General features: G+C 44.3%; 2 protein-coding genes and 1 long non-coding RNA gene across 6 annotated transcripts in view; 1 reads left to right on the top strand and 2 right to left on the bottom strand.

Moving 5' to 3' along the window:
• The window catches only part of MESR3 (misexpression suppressor of ras 3), a 33,881-nt gene extending 18,011 nt beyond the window's left edge, over positions 1-15,870 (top strand). For 2 of the 4 annotated variants that reach the window (XM_017239041.3, XM_017239040.3), the window contains 2 exons: positions 5,382-5,411; positions 14,612-15,870. In XM_017239041.3, coding sequence (XP_017094530.1) covers positions 5,409-5,411; positions 14,612-15,457 — 849 coding nt within the window. In that variant the 5' untranslated portion in view covers positions 5,382-5,408 and the 3' untranslated portion in view covers positions 15,458-15,870. Of the gene's footprint in view, positions 1-5,381; positions 5,412-13,400; positions 13,469-13,516; positions 13,689-14,611 lie in introns of those variants that run through there. The other 2 variants (XM_070276808.1, XM_070276809.1) reach the window with 2 other exon arrangements.
• Positions 6,699-10,217, bottom strand: Cyp310a1 (Cytochrome P450 310a1). The gene is made up of 7 exons (XM_070276807.1): positions 8,672-10,217; positions 8,090-8,619; positions 7,921-8,037; positions 7,686-7,867; positions 7,396-7,626; positions 7,071-7,337; positions 6,699-7,007 (listed from the first exon to the last, which is right to left on the bottom strand). The coding sequence occupies exons 2-7, from the start codon at positions 8,578-8,580 to the stop codon at positions 6,817-6,819; spliced, it is 1,479 nt and encodes a 492-aa protein (XP_070132908.1). The 5' UTR covers positions 8,581-8,619; positions 8,672-10,217; the 3' UTR covers positions 6,699-6,816.
• A 2,810-nt stretch (positions 15,871-18,680) lies between the features above and the next one.
• LOC108123710 (uncharacterized) lies at positions 18,681-19,507 on the bottom strand. The gene is made up of 2 exons (XR_001773201.3): positions 19,369-19,507; positions 18,681-19,309 (listed from the first exon to the last, which is right to left on the bottom strand). It is a non-coding gene; the product is annotated as an uncharacterized lncRNA (long non-coding RNA).
• Positions 19,508-19,525: the final 18 nt, after the last annotated feature.

Here is a 19,525-nt window from a genome sequence, read left to right as displayed (position 1 = left end):
GGCTTGTAAAAGGGCCAGAACCGTACATGTCGTATATTAACCGAGCCAACGATGTACGCAGGAGACAGTGGGGCTGCTGGAGCATGGGCTTTGAATGGGACAGCCATGCCTGGTTGGGTCTTGTTGGGAAAGACTGTATTACCATCAGAGGGGGTGGGCAAGAGTGCTCCAAGTTAACCTCTAATTGCCATTGCCCCAAGTGCACTGAGGAGCAATATGCTGCTCATTTTTTCCTGTGTGTTTTCCGGCCAACCGCAGTGCCCCTTTCCACAGGCTAATCAAATGCTACATGCAACGTTGGAGCAGTTTTTATTGTACTAGCCGCCGGGCAGTAGTCCGTCCGCCCCTGTCACAAGCTCATACATTTCTATATATACTTTCTACATCTATGTATAGGGAGAGAATGAAACTGGGAGGACCCTTTTGTTGGGGCCGGAATGTGCGAGTGTGTCTTACCCCATTGATCCGATGATGACTGGCCCTGAGGCTATCCCGATCCCACCCAGAGGCAGGTCAGGGTATATGCTATTATAAGGACGATTTAACAAGATTATTTTAAATTAAGAGGATGTAAAGCCTTCAAGAGTGGATAGCTTAATCACTTTCTAGCGGACATCCCTTTAATATGATTTCCCTTTTCCAACCCCTCTGTAAAGGGTATATGCTAGTCCATTATACCCCAATAAATTGGCTCCCTTTGTGCTTTACGTCTCCCCGCCCTGGGCCCCGGGCCACGGGCCGTGCATAAACCTTAACTTTATTTACGTGCTTGATTAGAAGTAGGGAACCCGTAGGGGTATTTTCTGTTTTGTGTTGTTTAGCGACGCTATCAATCTGATGTCCCCACATGCCCCACTTGCTCCAATTGCCCCGGGTGCCCCGAGCCCGCCATCGCCAATCCCCGCCCCAAAGTCGTGTTAATACCCTTTGGCGTCACCGTTATGACCGAGTGTGTGCGGCGTGGTATGGAATGGAGGCTTCAAATAGTGTTCCTTATCACTGTGGAAGCAAAAACTTAATTGAACGGCTTTTGACACAGTTTGGGCCAAAAGAACCATAAACACTGTTCGGCAGGCACGCCCCTTTCTTTCGGATTGGATTGGAAAATGGGCTCTGTTGTTGGCAGAATTTGTTTCGCTTGTGAATGGCACATCATTTGGCAGATGGAGCCCAGGACACAGACTTTGAATCAGTCCCCGAAAATCGCGGAAAAGTCAAATGTCACGCCAAACCAGCGCCACTAACAAATGCAGCAAAATGCAGCAACTTCAAGCTGCTTTCCACTGATTGCGAAAATCATGCCGCCAAGAAAAAATTGTATTAGAAAACGAAGTCGACTAGGAGGTACCTGGTAGTACTTGGTAGTACTTAATAAAGTTTTAAGAAAGGAAGTTATACCTTCTTGTTATCATCTCCTCCACCATCATAAATATAGTTCAACCTTTTCTTATTTAATTTTTCTCCTTAACAATAGTCAAACTAACCATGTTAAGCCCAACTACCCAGTCCTAGAAAGAGTGGCCCAAATGTGGCATCTGACAGGACAGAGTAGAGTTGACCTCCCTGCAGCTTCTGCAGCTGCAACATGCAACCCATTTGCCACAGCAGCTTCCCCGGCTTCACTTGCAACAAAGTGAAATTTTTGTCAATGTGGCTGGGAGGCGTTGGCCAGAAAGGGGATTGAGTTATGAGTGTCAGCCACCCATCGAGCCATCTAGCCCGTCATTGAAGTAAATTAGGGAAGGTAAGGAGGTGGGGGAGCTGTGCATATTTGCAGGCGGAAAAGGATCAGATGCACAGGCTGCTCTGGCAAAGGATGTATGCGAATATTCTGGCCCGGAATTGGATAGTCAAAGCTCCGGATCCGGCTCTTGGAGCAGCCAATTTGATGACCAAGAGACCATCTAAGATGTCTGGCTCCATGGGAGAGTAAATTTGGCAAGTAAATGAAGGAGTTGTTGGTACAAGGGTAATGATTTCAGACCTGCACAGATGGGACTTTAAATGGAGCAGAAATTTGATTTATAATCGATCATAAATTAAATAACTTTCAAACTCCAGCGGTGTACAGCGGATTACATTTTGCAAATTTGCAGTTTCCAGGTGATGCACGACCCCACAGGTAATTAATTAGGCATTTAATTGAATTAGCAAATTGCCCAGAGGTCATGTCACGGACCTGAAATGGGTTTTTGCGCTAATTTCGGGTTAAATGCAATGGAAACGATTACAAAACGTGACGGGGCTTTAAAACGGCGAACAGGAATGCCATGAATTATGAAACATAATTTACACCTGTGCGGGTGCATGTAATATCAGAATTTAAAGCAGGTCCTAGGTCCTATGTTCTACCTGGCATATAGAGACATAAATATATGAGAACCCTCGGAGGTTCTGTGTGTATCCATTCCGGGTGACAAACTCGGGCAATTTCCGCTCCACGGAAATGTGAACAATTTAATTTTGGCCAGCGTTTGCTGGCAGGGGCTCTTCTTACTTCCCCCCATTATTTTTTCCGAGAGGGTCTTCATGAAACATCTTGTGGTCTAGCCAGGCAGAAGTTTGGACAACTCCCATCCGAAGATCTCTCCGCGGAGTTGATAATTTTCCGCTCGAGTGTGTTGCAGACTCACTCTGTTGCTTTTAATTAGAATCCGCAAGAGCTGAGGCAAAGGCCTCGTCTTTGCCGCAAAAATGAAATGTACTCACACATGACTGCCGCCCGGAGGTTGAAGTTTTTGGGACTGAGAGCCTCCTAAGATAATTTTTTGCCGTGAAAACATAAATTCAAGTTGTTGTTATTACCACGCACATTCACTCACGTTTCGGGCCATGTTTCCCCCGAAATTTTCTTGGAAAATTAACAGCACTCGTGGCTTTGATTTATCGCGATAAGCGGATGTTGTTGTTTGGGGCAGGGTGGGGCCCGGGTGGTGCCTCGGATTCCGATTTTGTCAGGCCCACATCCACATGCCCACATTTACATGCAGATTGATTTCGGGCCTTTAATTAAGTTATCTAGTTTCGGCATTTTGATACGCCGGGTAATTGAAAATCAAGGCTGAGTTATTTTGGCCCTTAGGGAGGTTGTATTCGAGTTCAATAGTTGGATTAGTTGGACTGATTAAGGACGGGATTTGCAGAGAGGACACAGACACAGACACTGTGAGAAAAATGTGTCACTCTGCCCCCGCAATAAGAACCTCTTGAGGTGGTTCTGACTGTGAATTCAACGCACTATTTAAGCGAAATGACAGGCACATAAATTAATTAAAAGTCGGAAACAGATAAAAATATAATGCAAAGAAAGGCAGGCCGAATCCAGAGTCAGAGGAAGGCGGAAAGTGCCGCAGACACAAACAAATTACAGTTGGGCTGACAATAATTAAAGCCACTGCTCACAGGCGGCAACTACAACAATAAACAGCTGCATGCAACCAGCAACGAGGCAGCCTCCTCCTCATGCAACACCCGGTGTAAAAATACAGAAATAAAACAAGCGGCTTCTTCGCTCGTCATATGCAGTTTGAAGGGCGGCATCCGCACATGCAACTCCATGCGGCAATCAAGAGGATGCAACGGACACAAATTGAAAAAGTAAACCAACTGCGACACCCAATTTAAGCCAAACTGGGGACAGTGAGATCTCACTAAGAATGACTCTCAAAAAGGAAATTCAACCTCTGTGAAACCCAGAACTTTCCTTAAATACTGAATATACATATATTGAAGCTCAAATGGGTATGAATTAAAAATGCTCAACTGTTTCAGAGTTTTTAGTGCCCCATCACCCTGATCTACCCACTCCCCAAGCTCTCATGTTCATAATCTTCGTACACTTTAATTGTTAAGCAAATATTCAGAAAAAAAAGAGAGTAAAGAGGGAGACCCATTAAAGGCCAGACATTTGTTTAGTTTTATTACAGCTGACCTCGAGGTCGTCGGTTACTTATTCTCGAGTTGAGTTTTCTTGTTTTTGGAGCACAGTTGGGAGGAAGAGTTCTGTCTTTAGAGGGGGACTGGGGCCCTAAAATAAACACATGTGATGACCACTTAAGTTGGTCAAAATTTGTTGGGAAGAGAAAAGTTCTCATCCAATTAGCACACTGTAGAAGCAAAATTAAATTATAAGTTCAGCAATTTGAGGCTTTGAATGACTTGTCTGAGAGGTCCGGCCAAATATTTGGTGATTACGTGAACTGAGAAATGGCAGAGAAATGCTGTAAGCCATTTAATTTATTCAAACATCTTTGTCATTCCAAAAAATGATAGAAATTTGGCTTTTTCTCATGCAAATATGGCTCATATCTTAAGGGGTTATATACCTTTTTTATTTTCAAAAAAACGAAAATTTTTTTAGTGGTTTATCTTGAAGAACAACTCCTTGAGAACATTCTCCCATATTTTCATAGAGATTGGAGCAGTAGAAAAAAAGTTACAGCGCTCCTAATCGCACGCCTCGTTGCGGCCTTGAACTGAACTTGAAACTTTAAACGCGAATATCTCGAAATGGTGTTTCTTGAAAAATGACTTTGCGGTGACATGGATTGCCGGAAAACTACTGAACCGATTTACTTCAAATTTTTTTTAAAATGTTCGTAATGAAATTCTCTTGTGCTTGAACGATCGACTTTTCACGCGCAAACTTTTTTTTCTGCGAAATAAATTTTTTAGTGAAATTTCTAGAGACCAAAACTTTAATTTTTAGCATAAAACGCTGCCATATCCAAACAAAAACAAAAAATTTTAAAATCGATCGTTCAAGCACAAGAGATTACTCTAAACTAATGAAATATTTTTACTTTTATGGTTTAAGTTGACCTGTTTGACCTGGGGAACTGTCACCGCAAGGCTCTAAAAAAAAAAGGCCTCTAAGGGAAACGGCCACCCCTTAAAAACTATTTAATATTTTTCCACCAAATTTTGCACAAACATTGTTAATAAAGTGTACTATCAAAAAATTAAAACATCCGTGTAATTAAATAATTGCTACATACCTAAAAAAAAATCCGAACTTTGCTCATTTTCTTCGACAAAGAAGGTATATAACCCCTTAAGGTCTGAAACGAAAATAACAAATACTGCCTCTAGTTAAGCCACTTTAACTTATTTAAGCTCTTGAAAATGTTGCAAAACGAGGGCATAGACTGTGCATAGACTTGTTAAAAAAAAAGAAACCAAAAAAAAATAGAAACAATGACAGCAAAACCGAAAAGTCATATGTCAATTGGCTAATTAAAGGCGACTGCACCGATAACCTTTCATGTCAGTCTCGAGGGGAGCTTTATTTCTCATAGACTCAGAGCCTCAGTTTCAAGTTTACATTTGAGCTCCGTATTTGGGCATCTGGCTAATGGATTCTACTTTTTTTCTCCTTGCAGTTAACCTCGGCAACAGATCCAGAAATCATGGTAAGTTAACAGGCCTAATTGGAGAACAGCTTTACACGAAAATTAGCAAGAGGATTGCATGTGTTCTTCCCCGGCATATTCCCCTGGGGGAAATATTTCATAATTTATTCGCGGAGAAACGAAAATTGTATGCTTCTGCGTGGCATAATTCACATAATTTATGCTCCATCCGAACACGACGATGAAAGCAACTTTGTACTTGCTTTTTAAATTTGACTTGCGAGGAGTTTTCGGGCTGGGTGGCTGCCATTTGACCGCTTAATGTGGAATGAGTAATGTTTAAATGTAACCAGGACAATGGCAGCCAAGATTGTGCCAAAGGGAGTTGCCGCATCCGGAGTCTCTTCCCCTCCCTGCCATCTCCTCGCAATTTATATTCGACACTTGCCTCGCTTGCCACACCCGGCGAACGAACTGGGTCACAACATGTGAAGAGCTCCCAGGTCAGGAGGCTTGGAATTGTTAGGGTCCTGCAACCCTATTCCCGGAACCCTGTTCGTTTGATTGAATTTCAATTTTAATGCCCGGCCAGGACAGACCAGAAGTCGAAAAGTTTTCTTTTCCGACACGATTTCCGACACTTTCCAGGTCATTTATCCCCAAAAGCTTAGCTCCGACTCGGCCACAATTAATTTAATGGCTTTTTGGGGGGCCTCCAAGGGGGCAGAGGGGACTGGCCAAAAGTTTTCATTAATGTAAAACACTTTACGCACTCATTAGAGTCATTTGTTTGCGACATCTCTATCTCGGTCTGTGGATGATAAATGTGTCCATAATGCAGCCTAATTGCGGCATCATTAGAGGCGCCTCTCAGGCCTGATTGCCGCACCCCCACTGGAGTCTCCGGCTTGAAGAGGCACTGGGAGAAAGCTTTACAAAATCAATAGTATATCTGCCGAGAGTCTGGAAGATGAGTGCGGCAAATGGACACCCGGATGTGACTCTTGCTTGTTTTTTGAGGCGGCGAGGGGGTCCTGTCAGGTCGGATTGGCAACAATACAAATCAAATTTAATGATAAACTCGAATGGAAGCACATGTCTTTTCCGCCCGAGCTGCTATCGTCCCAAATCATGTATACTATACCTACCTACAAGACGTAAACAACAACAGACACATCGAAATGACTAATTTAATGCGTCGGGAGCTCGGCGTCGGGGTGACGTTACGTATACGCACGGTGGCCCGAGGACCTTTTGGCATTTTGCAAAGTTAACGAAGCGAGCGAGAGGCAAACAGGATCAGGCAGACAGAGACGGCAAGGACAACAATGGCGGAACTCTGCGACCATAATATACTGGATTTTATTTATAGCATAATTTCAGGTGTCGTGCCAACAAAGTGTTGAAAAGGATGCACAAATTAAAGGACCTGGCAGCTTAGAGTTCCCTTAGAGTCTAACTTAGTTTAGCGATAAAATGTGGGCTTTATTTCGCGTCTCCTCAACTTTACTTTTAGACCGTCACGGGTCCGAATAAAGGGCGCCGGCTGGTGAGCCACCTCTATGGTCTCGGCCAGGTTCGGGTCCAGTTCCAGGCGGAAGTTCTGCAGCATTTTGATGAGCGCCACTTTGATTACCAGCTTGGCAAAGTTTTGGCCTATAAATGGGAAGAGACTTATGTTTTAAAACACTTTTATTGGCCACATTCAAAAGTACTTACCCACGCACTGAGCCCCGCCAATCCCGAAGCCCATGAAGGCATTGGCTTTGCTCTCCTTTTGGCAGGCACCTGATCCATTCTCCGCCAGAAATCTGAGGGGCTTGTACTTCAAAGGCTCACTAAAGTATTTCTCGTCCCTATGGATGGCCAGAAGAGGCACCATCAGGGTCTTGCCCTCGTCTATGGTGAGCTTGGAATTGGGCAGGGGATATGTCTTTCGGCATATCCTCTCAATAATGGGCACTGGCGGGTATTTCCGGACAGTCTCTGTGAAGAAAACTCTATAAATATTACCCAACTTCATACAAATGAGAAGTTTACATACCTTTAAGGCACATATCCATGTATTTGAGTCCCTCCAGCTCCTCAAACTTGAGCTTACCATTCTCATTACTTAGATCGCTGACTTCCGCCAGGAGTTTCTCCACAATCAGGGGTTCCTGCAGAATCTCAAAGAGGGTGAGGGTAACCGTGGAGGACACAGAGTCCAAGGAGACTTTCAGTAAATCCTCAGCCACTTTTGCAAGGCGCTTGATGGACAGACATTTATCTTGATCTGAAAAATATTAATTAAAGTATAAGGATTATAATTGAAACAGAGGATTAAAAACCCACCACTATTTGATTCTATCTGCCACTTTTCGCCACTGACTTCGTTTCCATTCCTAAATCTCACTAGAAGTTGGAGTATGTCCTTCCGTATGAGACCGTGATCCTCTCGCAACTCAACGCTTTGTTTAATGAGGTCCCTGAGTCGGTAGGTGAAGGAGGATTTCTGGGGCAAACGGCTTAGAGTGCTGGAAATATACATTTTGTAATCCCGCACTGTCGTAAGAAATGAAATACTTACAAGGATTGTATGGTGGACTGTCCCCGACTCAAGAAGCTTGTAAAAATGTGATCCTTTTGCTCGAAGTTGTTCACATCCAAGCCGTAGATGAGGTTGCCGATGATGTTGATGGAGTAACTACAAGAAAAGATTGTAAACCTGGGAATACCAAGTATATTTTATAACTTACACTCTCAAAAGCTGTTGCATATCCACTTCGAGTAATCCCCCCTGACCCTGATCTTTGTCCAAGAGGTGGCTAATCAGGTGATCACCTACTTTTTGGACCTGCCCGAACATATCTGCCAGTCTTTTAGTTCCAAACGCCGGGGCTAGCTTCTCCAGCAGGTTGAATCTGCGGTACCCCCTAACATAGTCCCACTTAAGCTCGTTGAAGTGCCCGTTCGACTGCTGGAGGATCGTCTGGGCCAGCTCCACGCTCCGCACGAGCAGCACGGGCCTGAAGAAGCAGTAGATGCCGAGTAGTCGGTCCTTACCCGCCTGGTATGCCTCGCAGATGGCCTCCACGTGTCGGAATTCCCGCCGGTATGCATGAAGCAGGAAAGTCCATGTGATGCCGGCCCGCTCCGAGGGAAATCCCCGCCGCTTCCAGTGGCTGTAGATGTGCCGCACGGACAGGAATATTGCCGAGTAGAGGAGGATAGGTATGAGCAGCCACATGTTGTGTTTCCGACGCGCCTTGACAGACTGAAGCTAAAACTGAAGACGATTCTGAGGACGTCTGGACGCGGAACTCGGAGGAGATAATTACTCTGAGTTGGCAGGCCAGCAGAGTGCACCGAAAGAAAAAGTCTCTAATTGATTGTACGCAAAAGAGAGACTATATCACAAAACTTTCATTCTTCACTTTCAGTCCAAATCAAAACATTGGATTCGTTTTATAATCGATAGCTAATCATCCAATTAATTAAACGAGTCAAAATTTTTCTCCGTGAAGCACCAGAATGATAATGGCTATGGCCGCGGGTGCCGAACGAAATCGAAAGTCGCGATCGACTCGCCGCCCGTCTGGCAACTGACATTGCAAGTCAATCTTGTCCCAAACCGCACAAACTGAAACCCAAGCAGAATTCGAAGCAACAAAAAGCCAAATACCGGGCATTGCAATCACTCCGCATACACACACATGTGGTTCTTATATGGTTATCTCTCGATCCTCTCTTGGTAGTCGTCCTGATAGTAATTTATTCGGGAGGGGCTGTACCATGTTATTATCAGAGTCTGTGCCAGTTTTTGTGCCTCTCGAGAGGGGTAGAACAGGTTCCTGGGGGCCCTTGAGCCCATATAGGGGTTACAGGCTACCTGACAACCCATCTTTAGTTAAGGTGGCTTGCTTATATTCCACGTCTCTGAGGGCTAGATCAGTTTCTTATCAGTTTGTTTACACTCTCCAGCTCCCAATAAGCCCCTGATAAGACTACATCTCTCAGGCTGATAAGCTACTAAATCTCTCTAGAAAACGCACCGTCAGCAGACAAGCCTCAATGGAATTCGATTAACTGCCACTTTAATCAATGAGACCTGGACTAGCTGAGATCTAGCATCTCCGGGTGTGTCTTGGCAACTGCCACAAGAAGCCCTGCAAGTTTATTGACTTCCTGCCGTTTATAGTTTTGTAATTGGAGCCTCCAGTTCCACGTTAGGTGCAAACTTTCATAACAATCTCCTTGCCAATTACGATTTCCACTAAGCATTGGTCTCTCATTTTTTTAGTGCTGATGCCAGGCAATTATCGTTTTAGCCAGGCTGCCTCGAAAGTGTCAATTTCAATGCCTAGCCAAGTGAATAAAGGCAGTCCTCTCCGGCCACTCCACTCCACTTTACTCCACTCCAGACCAAGTTGGCAAAAAAGCTAAACTTGTTAATCACGCCCATTGCAAGCTGAAAAAAATGCAAATTGTGTAAAAAAGGTAGCGACAAAAAACATCACAAAGCCGCTGAAAATGCACTCAAATCGTTGTTGCACCGGAGGCAGTTTTCCGGAGGAAGGAGGAGGTACAACTCTCTACCCTTCCCTGGGGAACCACTTGTTGCTGCTCCACATAATTGCCATGGCCTGTGGGAATTTGATTTAAATGAACCCGCATCTGAACCCACATATTTATGCATCTTGCGTCGAGTTATTCCACACAATTTGCCACAACTGTGTTGCACTTTGGGTTAGGAGGCCACATCCCATCGCCGAGGGCTGGCCAAAAGCCACTTCTGGCTGATATCTGCCAATAGTGGATGCTGCCAACTCATGGCAGCAACAGCTTGTTGCCACACTCTCTTGCCAAGAATCGTACATGTCATGCCTGAAATTGAATAAAGTCAGCAAATGTATGAGGGAGGGGCCTCTCCTTTTTTTGTGGCCTGCCCATGACTCGGCAGATCCTGAAGGAGCCGAAACTATTGTCCAAAAATAATTTAGAAATTATGCAGAAACGGCTCAGAACCGCAGAGTCATCATTTATTTGAATACTTTTTGCATAAGGGGGCTTATCTGACAATTCATTTACTAAAAAAATTGTTAATGAACTTTTTTTTATTTTTATTATTTAATTTTATGGCCGATTTGTCACCAGCATGTACAACTTTTAACGTCAGTGATTCATTCGAATATGAAGTCATATCGTATTGAGTCTCAAACCATTTGTTTTGCATTATTTCTTGGCCCGACACGTGTCTATATATTTTGATGAGCTGCTTGTTTTCCCACATATAATTTTAATTATTCCACGACTGGGATACACGGCTAATATCGAGGGGTATGGTGCCGGGAGGGGCTTATTCATTTTCCCCGGAATTGTTACGTAAATACTTTGTTGCCATTTCAATTCGTTCATAAATCAAAACGTGGTCCCCAGAGCTAAATGAAATTTGAGTGAAAAACTGTGTAGACAGGGAGAGAATCTGGTTCATTCTGGGTTGTATAAATTATTCCTATATGGCTAAGCTTTGTTCTGAGTGTATATTGTTAGTCAGCCACTTGACAGGCAATAGTCTGGCCCGTCCTTTGGATTTTTCCATGAACAATACAAAGCTTTGTACGACAGTTTGTGGTTCTCCTCGACTGCGAGAACTGGCGACTGCGAACTGCCAAGTTCATGAGCAAATGCTAAAAAGCAAAAAGCAGGAAAAATACATATTTACATGCAAATTACTCATTGGGAAGATGAGTGCATCTAACAAAAGGGGGGTTCTGAAGCTTCGCTCAGAAATTTGCATGTTTATGTGAAAAAATATTCGGTTGTTGTTATGAAAATTTCTCGCTTTTCTTGTTAGAGGAGCTTGATGGAATTTCGCGATCTGGGTCTGAAATAGATTGAAGTTTGGCCCTGGATCTGTCATCAAAATGCAGCGTGCAGATATGCTTGTATGAAAATTGGGTTTTAATAACAAATTCAATTTAACCCGGGATCTCTTTCTGGGCCCACATACGTGAGTGCCAGCAACAACTATAATTGCTTGTCCCCGGGAAGAAAGGAGGCGGAAAGGAGTGGCAGTGGCAGTGGCAGGGGCAGACCGAGGTCAGGCGAGACGAGAGGCTTTGTGCATTTTAATTGAATTTTTGCCCCTTGTTGCTCGGCTGCCTTGCCACCGACTCCGTCACAGAAAAAATTAAATCACAGCACGTTTGCTCTTAGTCCGCACCATTTTTCCGATGCACTTGAGTGGCTTTCCATAAAGCGGTGAACGAAAAAAACAAACACGAGCTCGAAATGAATCAGAAATTAACATAAAGGCCTCAAAGTCAACCATCCAACTGTATCTGCATCTGTTGCTTTACTTTCCCACTAGGCATTGTTAGCTGACCACGCCCGTGGTCCGCCCCCAGCCTAACGGTTTCAATTGTTGAACATGCACAGCAATTTGTTTGATTTGACCCGCCCCTCTCGTGACCCCTGACCTGCCCCACGATCGAGTGTTTTGTGTGGGATTTCCTGGCCTTCTTTCAGGCAGAGAAACACGGTTCGGTCTACCTGTGATGGCTACCTTTCTTTTCAGGGCCCACAAGCCTCGTTTTTGGTTAAAACCCACCCGCCCTTCCTCCTCGGAGCTGTCAATTTCAAACATTTGTCAACTGTCACAAATAAAGTGAAATATGAAATTTTGTGACATGTTTTTTTTCGCAAATCCCCCGGGGTGGTCGGCAGAGGCGTGTGCCTGACCTGCAAACGCTCTTTTGTCTTTAAACATTCACAAATTTAAAGTCATACTTAAACATTCCCCTGTCTAAATATTTAAACTCCCAAAGACCCCCGAAGATCTTGCACGCACAGACACCACAATTTCCAATTAATTGGCCAACTTCGAATGGGTAAATATAATAGCCATAAATAATGGCAGTGTTGATTTTTTCCGATTATTAGCTCAAAACACACACAAGGTCGTAAATAAAAGCAAGAATTACGCATACGCCGCATGGTACGGCCGGGCCTGACATTGAACTTCGATATTCCCAAGGTCCGCTATGGTTGCAGTTGGGGGAGGACTAGGGGGAGGACATTAAATATTCGTTTGGTAGTCGGCTGCCATGACAACAGTAAAAAGTGGCCCCCACAGAGGGCAAGAGATAGCGAAAGAGGGACAATATTTTTAATTGTTTGACCAAAGCGTTCGATAAACATAGACAAGGCAGGAGCGTGGAGGAGGACCTCCCCAGGGGGTGAGATTTCGGCTGCTTGGGGGCGGTGATGGAGGCTCGTAATGAAGCTACATAAATCTCGGCACTAAATATATTTGCCAAGTTTTCAGGGCCGGGGACCAGAGAAGGCAAACTGAGAGGCAATTAATCTTTGCCGGGATATAGATGCGAGTTTCCCAACAGCTGAAGTCACACAAATAGCTAACTGAGAAGTTGAAAAAGTATACTAGGATAAAAATCCTATTATTTCCACCGCAACTGTGGCTATAAACTTTTTCGGCTGCCAAGCCCGAGACACGTAAAAAAACACTCAGGGGAGGCAGGCCGGATGCCTTCTGGGATGGGCAGAGGACATCCAGGACCGCAAAAGTAATAGCACAATAAATGTGCATCTGCCAGCAGCCAGAAATCACCGCAGTTAAGGAGCCTTCGTCCTTCCGCTGGCTCCCCTGTGCGTGTAAATTATAGATAACCGTGTTAATGTTGCAGCATCCTTCGCCGCATGGACCACAATCTGGGCGTCTTCCGGAAGACAAACAAAGTTGCCAAAAGAAAAGTTTTTGGCTCCCGAAAGTGTGCCAAAGGAGCGTGTCCTGGCCAAGTTTCCTTCTCGCTGATACATGTCAAAAGGCTCTCACATAGTTGTTGATTATTATTTATTGGCGGTGACAACTTCGAAAACACGTTCGACTGTTTAGCACTTTCCACTTTCGGGCTTCGGGTTTCACTTCCACCCCCACAGGAGTGCTCGGAAAATTAGCAATTTAAATAATTTAATTACGCCGTGACCTGCAATTTGCGGCGCTAATTAAAACGTGCCAATGTCCACGTGCCTCGCCAAACTTTCCAGCCATTCGAGTCTGAGTATTTGAGTAGCAAATTTGAACGCTTCATATTCATTAGGAATTCGCTTTGGCCGTAAGTACACGTAGTGTTGGCCCTGCCTGTGATACATTTTTGGGGTATTTGCATAGGACGTGCGGTCTTTGATATGTAGATTTCCACGGAGCTTCCATGCAAATGTATCACTCTGCCGGAATCCTAATTGGTTTAGTTGGATTAGTTAGAGACTATTTTGTTTATTTACCCACAACTTGGATGACTTTGCCTGCCGTGTTTAAATTGGCAAAACTTTCAGGTAAATGTATTTTTAGTTTGCCACTCTCTCCGATTAAAATCTGAAAGATTAGCAGAACCAGGGATCAAGCGGCGTATGCGCAATTAATCCTCTCAAAACCCCAATAAACACTCACTTGACTTCTAATCGAATTACTGGATGAACTTAGTCAATAATTATTTAAACAATTCCAAATCGACCAACAATAACTGAATGAATTTTGGCAAATTGCTCAGTGGGCATAAATATGCGAATTATTCTCTGTTTACGATTTGAGTTTCTGGAGCGGAAATTGATTGTGTTTAATTTCCAACAGAGCGACCACAGAGCACGGTATGCCGATTCTTCGGGCTTTTTTATTTGGCAGCAATTGCAGCAATGCAACAAAGTAAATAACAAATTAGGGGAAGCGTGAAGAGGGCGCCCTGAACTGAAAACGAAACTGGTGTTGGGACTGCCAATTGTTTACCCTCGACTGACTGTTTGGGAAATATTCGCACTTAAAGGAAGATGAATCTTTAAGTCAGCTTTAAAACGACATATTCTTATAAAACGCCTTCAAAAAATGAAAACATCCCTAACCAGACCTCAATATTGTCTAATTTTTTAAGTTTTTTTCTAATGGAACCTCTTTTATAAAACTTTTGAAAATATTTAAGCAAAACTTGTACTGTACAAGTACAAGTTCTACATAATTTTTTTTTTTTTATTTTTTGAATAGTATCTGAGACAGAAACTTTTGAATGGGTATCTTCTAATCGTCACCTTTTTTGAAAACGCTTTCTATCGTTTTTCGTTGTTTTCGGTTGCCAACTTTTCCGAGGTGCCGACGAGTGGCAAAGGGAATTGCATTAACTCCTCTGGGAGCGAAACCGCAGCCGAAAAGCTTTTGCCACAGAAATCTAATTTGGCACTCTGCTCTTTTTTTTTTTTGCATTTTTCAGATGTCGCACCAACTGCAGCAGACACGTCGCCGGCTGGGATCCGTGAGTGACTCGGCGCCGCCATCAGAGTCCAGCGATGGCACCGGCTCGTCCTCGGAGCCCCGGGAGGAGCTGATCCTACACGCGGACTGGTCCGCCCACTCGCACTCCTCAGCTCAGAGGAGCAGCGCCCATGGCACCACCTCGCTGTACAACGCCTCGGACATCGACGCGGACACCATCAGCACGGACACCACCAGCAACACAAACCTCTCGGACTACGAGCGCGGTCAGGTGGAAAGCTTCTTCGGTGGACTGGGCACAGAGATCTTCGTTAGCGGCGCTCTGGCCAATCTTTATGAGGGCACCGGCAACGATGGCGACTGGCGCCTGGTCTTCACCGGTATCCCGGTGATTCTTCACGACAAGGGCAACTCCCGGGCCCGGGCCATGCCCCGGGTGACCCTGGTGCTGGCCGAGCGGGGCTCGTGCTTCGCCCTCTGGTCGGACAGGATCGATAATCTGTCCAACTACCGGATCGCCGGACCCTCCTTCCACACCATGTGCCTTTCGAGCAACCACCAGCAGATGATCGGCTTCAGCTTCGACTCCACGGATGCGGCCCGCGAGCTGTGGCAGCACGTGGAGCGGCTGGTAAGCGACCCAGAGAACATAGCCCTGACCGTGTCCGGAGGCGGCCGGAAGCCGAAGAAGCAGAAGCGCGCAAAGCCGGCCCCCCTGCCGCCCAAGTCACAGATTTCGCACCCGTGCCAGTTCCATCACGTGACCAGCGTGGTGAAGGAGGACTCCGAGCGGTACTACAGCATGCAGGCCTTCGGGCCGCCAAATCCCCAGCAGCATCGTTGAGTAGGGTCGGGCGCGTGGATCTGGAACACGAGCGCCCTCTGGTGGCAGAACTGAGCCGGCCCCTCCACCCTCGACCTCTGACCCACTGCACCACTGAAAAAAAATCCAGCAAATCACCCGTAGGTTATAGTTTTGTTATAGGCCGTTATACATATGTGCGGAAGTGGCACATTTATCTGTGATACGATTTAGGCGTCTTTAATTTTTAGATGAAAAAAAAATCGAGTAACTGACACAAGATTTAATATAAAATTACATTTTGTAAGAAACACAAAAGTTAGAAGAATTACGGAGAACCCTTCATAGCTATTAACAATACACATATTACTATTAACGTTTTTGTAAACCCTTTTCTAGTATCGAACACTTAACCATAATTATGTATGAATAAAGATATATACCATATAGTCCGATATCGATCGAGTAATGTCTGCTGGTTTGCAGGCAGAAGAGGAAACTGTTTTTTAAAATCTATCATATTACATAATGAATATATACGCTATATATTACACCTATCTATATATTATATGTGTAGCTCTAAGCATTGCATAACCTGTATCTGTATATCTCTGAACTTTTATTTTGTCTGAGCCAAACCAACGCAAAAATCAAATAAAGCCGAGAGAAAAAAAAGCCTAGTTCTTTTAGATTATTATTCTGTGTTGAGTAATACTTAGCATCAAATGGTTTAAATTCCAAAGTCTCAAGCTCAATGACATAATCTGCCCATCAAACTTCAATCAAGCCCCCATCGACTCAATTATTTACCATCGAGTGCACCACCAATTACAATGACAATTAAAGCCATCACGGCGAGAGGAGTGTGCCCGCATAATAATGTGTCTGGATCTGAGGGGATATAAATATATATGTATATATGTATATATATGTATATATGTATATAATATATGTATACTGGATATTGGAGATATGGACCGAAACGGGAGCACACTCCGACTCTGATTCTGATTCTGATTGACCGCTGCCAGCAATAAATGTTATTGCGGTGCACTCGTCTGACACTGGATCTCTCTTAATTCATTCCACTTTCGGCCAGTTGCACAACCAGCAGTGGCAAGTGGCAAGTGGGTAGTGGCTAGTGGCAGCCACACGATGCACATTTATGCTAATTAAGACACATCGAGTGGCAGTGGCAGCAGCGTCCGTGCGACAATCTCTTTCTGCCGCCTGGCTTGCGTTTTATGGCTGCTCTTTGTTTTATTGTTTTGCGTTTAATGATATTATGGGGCACATTTATTATTTCATACTGGACAATTAAAATCAACCATTTTTGCCCGTCTCGTTGAATAATGTGCAGTTATGTTGACTTGGCCAACTCCAGCCATCAACTCGCAGCTCCCTGCAGACGGCTCGAATGGATCTAACCGACTGATGCAATGCCATCGCAATTGTTTTCACTCGGCTTCCCATTGCAGAAAGTCTAATTAACTCACGACCTTGATTAATTGCAGAAAACCCGAAACAATGGGAGGGAATAACGTCGCAGGAAGTAGGTTAAGCTCCGAAATGGGTCTAGTGGGTGAACTGTCTGGCGATAATGGGTCATCTATAAAAGGGTAAACCACTCTTTTTCAATGGTAATCATTTCAAAGGACCTCTATAGTTGAAACACCACCACATATCTGGATAATATGTATTGGATTTGACCAGTTTATCCAATTCATTTCCCCAAACTCACCCAAAACTCATCATCATTCAAATTGAAAAGCAAAGCGTTTTAATCAAAAACTAGCTAAGCCCCAAAAATGCTGTTTGGCATTCCAGAACTTCGGGTGTGTGTGTACAACCTCGTGTGCGCGTGTGTAACTTCGAATGGTTGCATTTTTGATGGGGCCATGCCATTGTCCGTGCTCCGTACTCTCCGTAAACGGGCTAATGGGGAAGCAATCCCCATGATTCCGCAGCTGCCATTCCTGTGAACCGGATTACTGATCCCTGGCAAAACATGCAAATTCATTTCAGACTCCGGCTCAGCTTTCAACTTTGTGGAAAATTCAAAAATTGCATTGCTTTCGGTTTCAAACACACAGATTGGCCCCCACACACGATGCACTGAAAATAAATGGTTGAATTTATAATTTTTTCATAGATAAGTTGGAAACCCAAGTGTATGTATATTGCTGAGAGACTGTGGGTGCCTGGGCGAGCCGCAAACATTTTTATTATTTTATTCGACTGGCGCAAAAGTGCGGCCTTATTGTTGCCAACAAACAATAAGCGGAAGCTTGTGGCTTCAACAAATCTCGACAGAACTCAGAGGGTCTGGAGGGACTAGAGTTGGAATGTGGCAAGTTGGCAAAAATGTCAATGCAAGCCCACAATCAACAGCATTAAAATCATCTCAGATGCCAGTCAGGCCCCACCAGATGATGATGATGATGATGCTGCCACCGGATCTTTTGTGCTCCAAAAAGAAAAAAACCATTAAGTCTGAAAGAGGAGCTCCAAGGTAAGGCGTTGGTTCCTACTTTTTTCCTAAGGCAGCTTTTCAACGCGTGTTCTGTATTTGTAAACAATTTCGTGTGACACCAAAGGCACTTGTGACCTTACTTTCTGCTCCGCCCTGCGCCCCTTGGCCTAAGCATATATTTATTCTGGCCCCTACGCATTCGTTTTGGCTTTTCTGGCTTAAACTTGTTCCCATTTCCATAGTCTGTGTTCTAGTTTTTGGTCAAAAGAGAGCATTCCCGTGGGGTGGCCCTTTCTTGGATAAAAGGCCTCGAGGAAATCTGCAATTTTTGTTTAAATTTAATAAAGTTTCCTATTTAAAACTTTATGATCCCTAGACTCTCAAGCAATTTGCTTGGAGCGCAAAGTGTTAAATCAAATTCTCAACGATATTAATTATGGGCTGGGCCCTGTCTTCCCTAGTCTGGCTTCTTCCACACCTGAGTGACTGCGGCTCTAATGGCCGCATCTCCTCTGACTCCGACTTCGACTCCACGGTGGGACTCCTCCTACTCCCTGCAACTCCACAGAAAGATCAAAAGTCGCCAAGAGATGGGGGATGTGCAGATCAAAGAGCCAAACCTGTTGCAAGCCAAAACGAAATGGGCTCCCTGCTGCTAGCGACTCACATGGCCGGCTCATGTGGCAAGATCTTCCAGAACTGGAGGGGACGACCCGGGCACATATGTGGCAATCACTACCACCCCCTTGGCCCACCTGAAACGTGTTTTCCGCATAATACAGACACTGCAAAAATAATGGAAATATTTAATAGGCAAGAACACCTTTTCTGTTTAATGGCTGTCTGAGTCTGTTTATCTCAGTGTAGTTGGTGCAAAGGAACTGTTCCCCGAGATTCCAGCTCCGAGTCCAGAGGGTAGCCAGGCAAGACGGCGATCGCGGCAGTCCAAGTTCATTGCTCCGGGTGTCGTCTGTGGCGAGTCTGTACCAGGTCTCACGTGTTGTGTAATTTTGAACATGCAAAAATACGCATCTTGATTGACGTGGACTGCTCTCCGGGATTCGCATAAAAAGCGTTTACTGAACTCTTGATTAATTGCACGTTTCCAGGCGCCACCGTCGCCATGGGCTCGAACTTGGCCGGAAAAACGGGTTGCAGTGGCAAGTGGACGTCCATTTTTGATTTATTTGACAGTTTTCCGATGCGAGGCTTTTCACACATTTCCTATTTGCATAATTTCTTTCATGGAATGTATCGTTCAAGGCATCTTTTTTAAAGAGTATTATACGAAAGTGTAAAGTTTTATAATATCTCTAAAAGTGTAGAAAGTATAATATTTTTGTGGCAGTGTAGTAAGGTCGTGGCCCTTCCTGAGATTACACTTTAACAGCGCCCCTTCGCAGCGTGGCACTTTGTGGAACCTGCGTATTTTACATATTACATTCATTACATTACTCGACATATACATCACTTTTCTTACATGAAAATGGACCATTTTTTCGCAACATTTTTAAACTTATTTAATGAAATAGTGGTATATCATGTACCAGAAAACAGCAACAATAGCAACAGCTAAAATTATTAGGAAGAGAATTTTGATATCTTTATTTGTTCGTTTGCGTTAAAAAATTAAACAA

The sequence above is a fragment of the Drosophila bipectinata genome, chromosome 2L, assembly GCF_030179905.1.
Source record: "Drosophila bipectinata strain 14024-0381.07 chromosome 2L, DbipHiC1v2, whole genome shotgun sequence".
Classification (NCBI taxonomy): Eukaryota; Metazoa; Arthropoda; class Insecta; order Diptera; family Drosophilidae; genus Drosophila; species Drosophila bipectinata.
Note: the sequence above shows the minus strand (reverse complement) of the source record. Positions and strands in the feature narration are given on the sequence as shown.

Bases quoted from the DNA above. Each gene is read 5' to 3' on its own strand.
- Cyp310a1 (XM_070276807.1), bottom strand. From the start codon at position 8,580: ATGTGGCTGCTCATACCTATCCTCCTCTACTCGGCAATATTCCTGTCC. The intron at 7,627-7,685 runs GTGGGTTTTTAA...AATATTTTTCAG, and splicing joins GCAGATAGAATCAAATAGTG to ATCAAGATAAATGTCTGTCC. The intron at 7,008-7,070 runs GTAAGTACTTTT...TCCCATTTATAG, and splicing joins TGGCGGGGCTCAGTGCGTGG to GCCAAAACTTTGCCAAGCTG.